Source organism: Protopterus annectens, chromosome 5.part0 (genome assembly GCF_019279795.1).
Source record: "Protopterus annectens isolate FY-2018-M chromosome 5.part0, PAN1.0, whole genome shotgun sequence".
Taxonomy (NCBI): Eukaryota; Metazoa; Chordata; order Ceratodontiformes; family Protopteridae; genus Protopterus; species Protopterus annectens.
The window spans coordinates 205,362,175-205,373,941 of NC_056735.1; the positions used below are offsets into that span (position 1 = coordinate 205,362,175).

At 39.7% G+C, this 11,767-nt stretch overlaps 1 protein-coding gene across 1 annotated transcript in view; it reads right to left on the bottom strand.

Annotated features, from left to right (window-relative positions):
• Positions 1 to 11,767, bottom strand: part of LOC122802144 (glutamate carboxypeptidase 2-like) — a 1,578,923-nt gene that overhangs the window by 87,655 nt on the left and 1,479,501 nt on the right. The window contains exon 17 of the mRNA XM_044071823.1: positions 5,375 to 5,624. Coding sequence (XP_043927758.1) covers positions 5,375 to 5,624 — 250 coding nt within the window. The remainder of the gene's footprint in view (positions 1 to 5,374; positions 5,625 to 11,767) is intronic.

Below are 11,767 nucleotides of genomic sequence, written 5' to 3' on the forward strand. Positions count from 1 at the left end.
AGCAGGAACAAAGCCATACATACTAAAAGCTCCCTGACCAATCTAAGTAGGCAGCTAAGAGGGTTAATTAATATTTCAAAGGTTAAGTTTGAAGAAAAAATAGCTTCTCAGGCAAAGGACAACCACAAAGCTTTCTATAGCTATGTCCATAACCTCAGGGCAAATATGCAATGATGTGTGGAACCTATTGCAAATGGCATCACCCACAGTGAACCAGAGGCCACTGTCAACCTTTTGGCTGACAGGTTCAGCTCAAATTTCTCCCCTTCCAGTAGTCCAAAGGAAATACTGCATATCACAATCCTCCCAGCCATTACTAGGACACAGGTCATCAATGCACTTTACAAGGCGAAAAAAAAAACTGCATCAATGGGCCAAGATAAAATCCCAGGATGCTTAGCAAATAGCATGAAACATGACCTCTCTGGTCCACCTGAATTTCTTTTCAACTGGAGTCTACGATCAGGTTTTGTGTCTGAGGAATGGAAGATGGCTACAGTCATTCTTCTGAAAAAGGAGGTTCAACCACTGATCCAGGTACCTACAGGCCCATACGTCTGACCAGCCTCATATGTAAAGCCATGGAAAAAATCATCATGGACATGATAAATGAGGATATAGCTAACCTTCAAATGCTGGACCCCTCACAGTTTGGCTTTGTTAAAGGAAGGTCATGACTATTAAATCTGGCGCACTTTTTTTGAAAGGGTCACCAAAACACTGGATGAAGGCAAGATTGTGCACAAAGCTTACCTCAACCTTGTCAAAGCTTTTGATACAATACCCCATTCATGTATTATACAGTGGATATAAAAAGTGTACACACCCCTGTTAAAATACCAGTTATTGTGATATAAAAAAATGAGATGACAATAAATCATTTCAAAACTTTTCCCACCTTTAATGTGACCTATAACCTGTACAATTCAATCAAAAAACAAACAAATCTGTTAGGGAAAAAAATATGTTGTGTCTTTCGGCTTATCCCGGTTAGGGGTCGCCACAGTGGAACTCTGGTCCGTTAATGTTTGGTAGTGGATTTTTACGTGCCGAGTTACCAGACCTGACGCACAACCTTCAACGAAGGCATGCCCATTCACGCATGCCTCCACACAGAAACATTCTAGCTGAGAATCGAACGCGACAACGTCTTGCTGTGAGGCGACAACGCTACCGCAGCACCACTACCGCGGGTTGTTAGGGAAAAAATATAAAAAATAAAAAAACATACAATAAGCTGGTTGCATAAATGTGCACATGTTAATAGACTCCTACCCAAGAAGACTAAATGCTGTAATTAAATCAAAAGGTGCTTCAACAAAGTATTAGTTTAAGGGTGTGCACCCTTATGCAACCAGCTTATTGTATGTTTTTTTTTTTATATTTACTCCCCTAACAGATTTGTTTTTCAATTGAATTGTACAGGTTATAGGTCACATTAATGGGGAGAAAAGTTTTGAAATGATTTATTGTGGTCTCATTTTTTTATATCACAAAAACCTGGAATTTTAACAGGGGTGTGTACACTTTTTACATCCATTGTAAACAAGCTCACTAATTTAGGTATAAACCATTTTATCACCCGATGGATAGCCAACTGGATCACTGATAGGATCCAGAAAGTCAAACAGGTGAGGCCACTTCCACCAAGAGGCCAGTCACTATTGGAGTCCCTCACAGGGTTGGTACTGGACCCGCTCCTTTTTGGCATCTATTTCTTTGAAATTGAAGCAAATGCTGAAGATTTCTGTCTGACTAAGTTTGCAGATGATTGCAAGCTGGGGGTTATCCTCGACTCCCCTGCAGACACTAGCATTCTTCAGGAAGGCCCATCTCTGACTTACAATGGTGCCAAAGCCATGGTCTTAAACACAATGTTAAAAAATGCATAATTTTACCCTTTGGGAAGCTAACCATCTCAGCTAATTATCATGTTGATAATACAACCCTAAAAGTTGACCCAGTGTTCAGGGATCTGGACACGCACATAAACAGTAGCCTTACCTTCGACCACCATATGGCCACAGTGGTGAGGAAATCCTTTTATGTTGCACAAATTATAAATGAGGGCATGACATCTAGTTACAAATTGTCATTATCCTACTGTACTCCACCCTTATCAGGACCATTCATAGAGTACAATGTTCACTTTGGTAGGTTCCTTACAAAAATAACAGAGGGGAGTAACAAACCTTCCTGATAAAGAGCACCTTAAAGCCCTTTCCTTGTACTCAGTCTCCTACAGATTGCTGAGGGTTGAGCTACGCTTGGCTTACAAGGCATCCACAAATCCCACAGTTATGAATCTCCTGCATATTGCTAAGCCAAACAGTATGAGAAATACAAGATTTAGGAACCTTATTTTTTTCTGTGACTTAAACCAAATATGCTGGAGAGAAAGATATGTGCCCCAGAGACTGCCACTTCTATGGAACAGGCTTCCCATCCATGTGAAACTGAGTTTGTTTATTACCCACTTTAAGTGCAACCTTATTTTATTTATTTATTTTTTATTTTACATTTGTTGACCGGGCTAGTCTAACTGGATACATGTCCATTTTCAGTAGAGGCCCGGGGAGATAAGCTCCAACATTAAGGTAATGTATCAGGACTACAAATACAAATAAAAGATACAAAATAAATTGTAAATAGTACATTATTACAAAGAATTAATGCAAGCTCCAATATAAGGTAATATAACAGGATTGCAAATAAAAGTAAAATTGTGAACAGTAAATTACTACAGAGAATAAATGCAGTTCATATCTAAAGGGTGTCTATTAATGAACTATGGTAGCTTCAGTAGCAAGCAGATAAAAAATACAACAATAATGGTACAAGGGAAACAAAAAAAAATAAGATTAAAGGAGGATTGGGTTAGCAAAGAAGTAACAAACAACATTAGAGAAAGAGAGGTTAGCAAAGAAGTAACAAACAAGACAGAGAAGGAAAATTTAGGGTGTCGAGTCGGTAGTATTAAGTGCAGTATATACAAGAGGAATAAGGATTAGCAATATTTGGACAAGAAAAAAAGAGTGGAGGGGTGAAAGGTACCATCTGGTTGTTATGTTAGACAAGGTTTGCTTGAAATGTCGTAGGTAGCCTAAGTATTAACAAAGGCATAGAAGAATATCAGGAAGTGTGAAGTGGCAATGGTAGCATCGGAGTTAACATAGATGTAGAACAATATCAGTAGGTGGAGAGTGATTATAGAAAAAAAAAAGAGTAAGTTTAATGAAGTTAGAAGGAAACAGAAAAACTACATTACTGACTATGAATGAATAAGATGTGGTTGTGCTGTAGTGGGTAGTAGAGGGGGGAAAGGAAATATGATAGCTGGCAGGTGTTAATCTGGATTAGTACATGGGCATAACCAATGTTCTTTAAGGTGTAGTTTTAGCTGTTGTTTGAATAGTGACAAGGATGGAAGTAACTGTAGGTTGCTGAGGAGTTTGTTCCAACTCTTACCCACAGAATTTGCAAAGAGGGAGGCTCCGGCTTTATTGAGGGATTTCAGGGTGGATATTTGTAGTTTATTTGCTGAGCGTAGGTTAGTGAGATTTCTATAAGGAGTTGCAATGCTACAAAGAATAGGAGTCCTATTGGTATGAAAGAGAGTCTTGTGGGTAATTGTAAGTTGCTGAAATAGTAGCTGGTTTTGGAGTTCAAGCCAGCCTAGTTGTCTGAGATTTAAACAGTGTTGAATTCTATATGGTGAACCAGTGGCAAATCTGGCAATGTTGTTGTAGGAGGTTGCTAGTTTGTTTAGGTTAGTTTTGGAAAGATTTGTATAGATAGATGAAGCATAGAGGAGAGTAGACATCAGGTGAGTATGGGAAATGGTAGTTTTGGCTTCAGGCTTTTAGCAACCTAGACCAGTGGATGCGGAATAGGACATTTACATGAGGCCTGGCACCCATGTCCCTTATGGACAGAGGTAGCTTATAAATGCCTGGCTCTCAATGTCCTCTTTGGATTCAGGACATCATTATTCTTTCGGGAAAACATGGCTAGGCTTTGAAAGCCCCCCCCCCTGGGTGATTAGCCTAGTAACACTCCATGAATCTAAAAAGCTTTGGGGACAACAGTCCTAGGATTGCAACAATGGTACTAGGTCTACAAGATATCACAGTCAGAAGAGATGTTATGCAAATCTAATCAAGTGTTTTTTTTTTTAACTGGACAATGGTGGTAGAACACCAGAAAGGGGATGGAAATACTGACTATTTAGAATTTAATAATGAATTTGATGCATACCATAAAAATGCTGGCACACAAATTAGACAACCTAGGAGATACTGGTGGCATCATGTACAAAACAATGAACAATATGGGACAAGTGGCAACGGTAGATGACATTTACTAAGAAGAAAGGATGTGTTCCCAAGTGAGGTAACAAATAACCAATAAGATTTTCTACACTTTTTTTACTGTTTAAGTATTCATATGAATTTTGAGTTAATTGCATTGGATTTATGTATGCTGAAAAGATTATACAAATAAAGAATTTTTTTCATTGACATAACCTGAATGCTGTCTCTGTAAATATTTTGACATAACCTGAATGCTGTTTCTGCAAATTTTATGAATCTTTTCTGTTTCTTCCACTCTTCTGCAACCCCCACTTTGCTATTAAAACCCATCTATCCTTCTCCCATGAATGAACACTGTCCACATTTTACTGCAATGTTAATATGTGTATTTTAGTTTTCCCTGTTTTTCATCCCACTCCCCTTAATTGTTGTACTATATTTTTTTGCTTTCCTTCAGTTTCCACTTTTCTGCTTGCCATTCCTTCACTGCACCTATTTCACAGGATTCAAATGCATCTGAAAAGAGTTATTATGCATGTGCACTGTGCAGACATGACATATACATTTTATGCACTTCTACCAATGTGTTTTTTTTTTGCCAGTGTGAAATGCTGCAACCCTACAGAGTACCACACAGCACTTGTTTAGCCTCCTGTAACATAAAAGTCACTCTGCTTTCTTATTAGGAGTTAAAGAAGTAACAGAATATACATTAGGGAGACATACAAAGTAGTAGAGGCAAAAAGTCTCCTTCCTGCAATACGTCCAACCCACCACAAGATATTTACTTTAATACTTAATACATATTCACAATCAATAGCATCATTTTTTTCACTTTCTCATACCACTTTCATTGCCCCCCCCCCCACAAATGCCATATCTCTTCTTCTTTTCAGCTTTTTTTCACTACTATTTTTCTAACTCATGTTTAGCAAACAGTGTCTGTCATGTTAACAGTCCAGTGTTAGTATATAATTAATGCCTGGTGTAGTACCTTTGCTATGAAAACTATGACTCAGGCATTATAAAAAGTTGAAGTATACTACAGATAAAACACCTACCAAAAGAAACATCAATCTGTTTTTCCTTTGCAACATTAGAGATTTCCTCTACATAGCTTTTCAAGGCTTTTGCATAGTCAATGGCATTAAAGGGTAAAACTGGTCGATCTGCAAGTTCATATACCCAGCCTGCTCGCATCTGAGCTACTGCACGGTGTTGGTTGAATGTGGGGTCATAAAACTTCTCCACTAATTCGAACGTCTCATACACACTGTGGTAAACTGGGTAGTTGCTGTACTTATCAGTTTTCTGAAATCATAAAACCAAACACCTAATTAATTGCACCTGAAAAATACATCGGCATAAGAAGACGACATGCATTCTTATAAAAAAAGACTGTTGTCTGAACTATAGGCTAATTTGCAAGTTCACATTTTTATTATCACATAAGATCCCACAATGCACAGTACCTGCCTGACACAATGCAGCACATTAAATAATTGTAGCAATCCTATACACTAATAAGTATAACTAATTGTGTTATTTTTTTTGCTTACAGCAGTCGGCTAGATGACATTTACATAATATGTACATTTCTAAGAAAGCTTACACAACTTTAAGGGATCTCAGACTTGCATGTAACACAATGGAGAAAGGAACACTTTTAGGTATTCACAACGGTAAGATCAACCAAACAGGAAAGAAACAGGACACTCATCTAAAATTATTGTGCCTGACCTTAGAAATAATCCTAAGACAATCGATATTCAGCAAAGGTGGAGACACTTTTTGGGAACTTCTAAAGTGCAAGCACACAGCTGGAGGAAAGAAGAAAATATGAATTGGGCATTGTTGCTGAGACACGGCAGTCATACATTTCCTTGGGGTCCAAAGAGTGAAACTAAATGATGGTAAAAATAAAGAAAAAAAGATGGAAGCCCCTTTGGATGGTAAGGGCCGTTTAAATGACCTTCTTAAATCAGAATTATGTACATTCATTTCCACTATGAATGCATCTGGATTCCAGTGCAGCCCATATCAGATGGTCCCCAGCTAACACTTGCCACCACAGAGACTCAGATCTAGTTAGTACATAATAAAGAGTATCTACACAATATGTAGAGGATGGCTATAAATAGTGAATTGCAGAACAGTGGTGAAGGTGGGGGGATAACCTCACAGTTTAAGGCTTGTCAATTCAGTGAGTGGTGAGGAACCACGCAATGAGGCGGGCAATCATAACTAAAACTGTACATTACAGCAAAAGGGTGGATTTTGGAAACTTGGATGGGGAAAAAGCTGCTAGTTCTTCTTTGGGAAGAACATAGTACAACTTATAAGTAATTATTTTAGTAAAAAGCACTTTCAATTATAATGGACTGAAGGGATGTTTGGGGATCGAAACATTACTTCAGATGAACAAATATTTTTCTTCACCAAAATGATAGGCTCTTACAGAACAGTGTATCACACAGAAGTGAGGAATTTTGGTGCAGATAAAGACTTTGGTTGAGCATTAACATTCTTTCATAAACTTCTGTCTTAGATTTCACTAGTTAATATGGTTAAGAAGAAGAGCAGTAAAGTCTTGGGCACACAAAATGTGCTTCTGTTAAAGACCTCCAGTTACTTAACTTGCTTGCTGAATGCAGAGCTGCATATGAAAAAAAGTAAAAAAAAATAACCCTTTAAAGGACAACTGCATCCAACAACTGAAAAGAAAGTCCTCTGTAATATTTAGATGTCTGCATTGCTACTATCCCAGCAGAACTGTTGTGCACAGTGCATCATCATTTAATGTGTTGCATCCCAAAATAGCTTGCCAGGGGGGGTAGCTGCCTCACTGAGTTAATTTAATTTTGCAGCCACACGTTGTTATCTGTGTTCCCATCAGAGAAGAACATTTTCTCTGGTCCTACCTCTCCATTCACTTACAGTGGCAGTACTGCGAATTCCTACTCAATCCAAGTGTTTCTGTCAAGAAAGTCATTTTATCTTTTTTTACTGAATCACCCTGATTTTGTTATGCAGCCCATCTCCCCACACAGCCTTTTAACCCATTTACTGTTGGTGCTGGAGTATACTCACCAATAATACTCAAAAAGACACTGCGGTAAATATATAGCATACAAGAGTTTGGAGCTAAAGGAAATTACACAAGACACAGACAGACACAGACATAGACATACACACACACACACACACACACACACACACACACACAGACACACACAGACAAACCAAATTAAATTGTCTATCTGGCAACAAAAATAACAGCTAAATGGAAATGCAGAACCAAGACTGTAATATAACCTGCTTGCATCATAACGTAATTCTGATACAGAGAATCATGTGAGCAAAGTTAGGCATCCGCATCCCTCATTCTACTGTTGGGGGGTACTAGGCAATAAAAAGCATGATGCATTATGAGAAGTACTGTGGTTAGTGGTAATGGTCAGGAGGGGCATGAATATGTTAGTGGAAAATACTGTGGTATGTACTGTATGTACATGAGGACATAACAGCATACTAAAGTATGTAAACACATGACATTTTCTCTAGTTTTACTATAATTACTTGTACTCAGTAATCCCTCTTTTCTACTTACAAATAATATTGTTCCACTTCTGACAATTAAGGTATATTTTCTACTCACCTATAACATCATTTCACTTTTGATTATCCTGAACTCCTTACATTTTAACTCCCACTGAAACATTGTAATTTGTTTTGCATAATTTGCAAAGTATTTTTCATATTTTATCTGTGTGCTAATCAAAGTCTTTATTTAAAAAATGTACATGTATTGTTTTTTTTTTTTCTCGGACCTCCACTGAAAAGGGGTTTCTGCCCAGTCAGACTTTCCTGGTAAACAAATGCAATAAGTAAATAAAATCAAACATGGGTAGCATGATAGAGAAATGTATAAAATTAGTTAGATGAGCCATGACTATCACCTATTCTGGACATCATTATTTTTGGTACATAGGGGTATTGCTGTTAATAAGATGCTTTATGCAGCCTCTGCAGTAGTTGGTCAGCATCCATGATGTTGCATTTACCACTCTGCATGACATAGTAGAGTCTGCCAGGAGGTGTCATACAAACATCTCCATGCCTGGAACATTGTCAGCAGCAACCATGTGGACAGGCACCATACGAAAGGGAGAAGACGTGCTGGCGTCACAATGAAATTGAGTGGGATATAAGCCCTGCCCATAAAGCTGGACACAGATGTTTGTGTAGAATTAGCCACACTTGCAACTGGGACCTTACAGCATCCAACAGGGGTCATGTCAAAAGATTTGCAGACACTGCCTCACAGATCCTACACCAGGTCCTTAACATTTTGCCAGTTCTTTCACATGATACTATAGTATATTTAGTTTCCATGAACAGCAAAGGAGACAACTACTATCTGGATATTTTACAACATGGTGCAACCGCCATCAAAAAATGACATTTCCCTATATGTTCTTTCACCCCTCCATTCTCTCCTTCCCTACCCAGGGATGTATGTAGGCTATGATCCTTCCTCTGAGCCTGACTCCTTCAGTTCTAGTGCTGCTAAATGAACACTGGCCATCTGGGTGACTGGGTCGCAGAAAGGGCTCCATTCCTCTGTCCCGCAGAGTCAGGCACAAAGATTATTATTTTTTTCAGCTTGCATTTTACTGTTTTCTTTTTTGTGTTTGGAGCTGTTAGATGCACTTGAGTAGATAAAAGTGCATTTGACCAAATGTAGGACAACCCATTTGAACTCTTTCTCCCATATGAGGGTATGGTGTCAGGGTCATTATAGGTATGGGTAAAATGATCTAGGGATACAGTGGAATTTTGTGAAGTCATATGGACATCAAAAGTAGTCAATAAGGGATATGTGAATCCCTGAAAAGATAGAGAGTACAGAACAGAGGCTCACTCCTTAAAGGGGTTAGGGGCATGCCAGGTTATATAACTAATATGGCTTAATGAAAATCAAAAAGCCGACAAAGCAGCTGAACAAAAAAATAGATCAAAAAACTGCTCAAGGCTTGGAAAATACGAAACCACGGACTAGCGTAACTTCCACTTTATTCAACGCTTTCGTAAAAAACTTGGTCAGCCATAGTTCTCCTGTGCTTGTCTGTACCTCTGAGAAGTATATGCCGAACAGGAGGGGTCCTAGGACTGAGCCCTGGGGAACGCCACTTGTAACCGGTTTAAAGTCAGACCTAGCACCCGCAACTCTCACCATGTTGGTTATGTCCGTGATCCAGTTGGCAACCCATCTTGTGACACAGGGGTTTATGTTCAGGCTGGTGAGCTTGTCTATAATAGCAGAATGGGGAATGGTGTTGAAGGCCTTTGAGAGGTCCAGGTAGGCTGTGTGTACCACCTTTCCCTCGTCTATAGCCTTGGTAACTGTCTCAAAGAAGTCCATCAGGTTTAGGAGGCATGATCTGCCCTTAACAAAGCCAAACTGGGTAGGGTCCAGTGTTTGGAGGTTCCCAATGTCTCTGTTAATGAGTTCCATGATGATGTGCTCCATAGCCTTGCAGACCAAGCTAGTCAGGCTTATAGGGAGATCGTTCCCGGGGTCTGTTGTGGCTCCACCTTTGTGGAACAGAACAGCTGTTGCTGTGCACCACTCTATGGGTACGTAGCCTGTGGAGAGGCTGAGTTTGAACAGTGTGTTTAGGTGATGGGTTAATTAGTGTTTGAGCTTGTGTAGGATGCAGCCTGGGACACCATCCAGTCCCATTGATGCTGTGTTTTTGGCTTTGGAGAGGGCTATTTTAACCTGAGTGTCTGTGATTTTAGGGGCTCTACATTCTTCTGGTATGGTTATGGGCCCTTTTGGGGGTGAAGTTTGCACTGAACCTGTCTGCCAGGATGTTGGCAATATTGGTTGTTTCAGTGTATTTTGTGTCATTCTGCACTAACTTTGAGCAGATCTGAGCATTGCCACTTAGATTCTTGACATAGCTAAAGAATGCCTTGTGGTTATCTTTGGAGTACTTGGCAATTTTTCTTTCAAAGCTCACCTTGGACGATTTTATGAGCGATCATAGTTTCTTGCTGATACTGATCAGAGATGTCTTCCCTTCTTAGAATTTTACTCTTTTCTGTACTAGTTTCCTCCTCCTATTGTATAGCTTGTTTATGGCAGGGGTCCACCAGACTGGTTTCCTTTTCTTGGAGGAGTGAGTCTTGGTTTTGCTTGGGATAGCATGATACATGCATTCTTGTAGGTGCCTGTGGCATGCATTAGTAAAGGATTTTGAAGCTTGGACAGCGTTATCCTTTAGCATGGGAGCTTTGAAACTTTCCACCTCCGTCTTAAGTAATGTGAAGTTTGCTTTTGAAAAGTTTTTCATGGTGGTTTCCTTGTCCGGGGGTGGGGTCGGAATGTGTCTATCAAAAGTGATTTGTTTATGGTCAGATCTACCCAGCAAGGGGTTGACCTCTGGTGTGGAACACCGGTCGCCCATGTTGGTGATGACCAGGTCCAATATGTTGTCACCTCTGGTGGGAGTGTTGACCAGTTGTTCCAGGGCATTTGAGTTTATAAATTCTAGGAAATGTTGGGCAAGGGAGTTAGTACTTGAGTAGTTCTCCCAGTTAATGTTTGGGTAGTTGAAATCACCCAATATTAGGGCGTTTGGTAGGACCTTTATGTTACCCAGTGTTTCCAGAAATGCGGAATGGGGTCCTGGGACATGGTGGGTGATCTGTAGCAAGCAACAATTTGAATTGCAGTTTTGCTCATTGTTAGTTGCACGTGGATAATCTCTGAAGCATCGTGCTGTGCCACAAACCTGGAGGTGTGGGTATCCTTGATGAATATGTATACTCCCCCGCCTTTTTGTATTTCGGTCCGGGTTCTGTGGCCGAAATGTATGGTACGAGTTGCAGCCTGATAGTGCTGGGGTGCTCTCTGGAGCCTTAAACCAGGTTTCTGTTATTGCACATATATCGTCTTGAGGTTACTAGCAGATGACTGAAGGTTTTTGGCCAAAAGTGACAGGTATTTGGAACTGTTCATAATTCACTCCACCTTTCCTAAAGCACCAGTTCCATCTGATGAAAAGCAACCCCAACGCACATCCCTATCATAAGTTGGAAGTTTTAAAACTTCTAATCATAAAAGGTCGAACCCTAATGATCGAAGATTTAAAACTTCAAAGCTTATAATGGAGATCACCATAAGGTAAGATTTCCCTTTTGTACAATATAGTTAGATCTCGGAGTTGGTATATTTAAGTAGCATGGATGAGTGCGGGTGTAGGGGGGCTTGCCCCCCTACATAGAGTTTTGTTTTTCCTTTTTTCCAAGTTCGAATTTCAGAAACTTTGATCATTAAGAGGTTCGACCTTTAATGATTCGAAGTTGTGGAACTTCAAACATATGATATAGAACCCCACCCCGCCCAAAGCATGCTACTGCCACCACCATGCTTCCGATTGTGC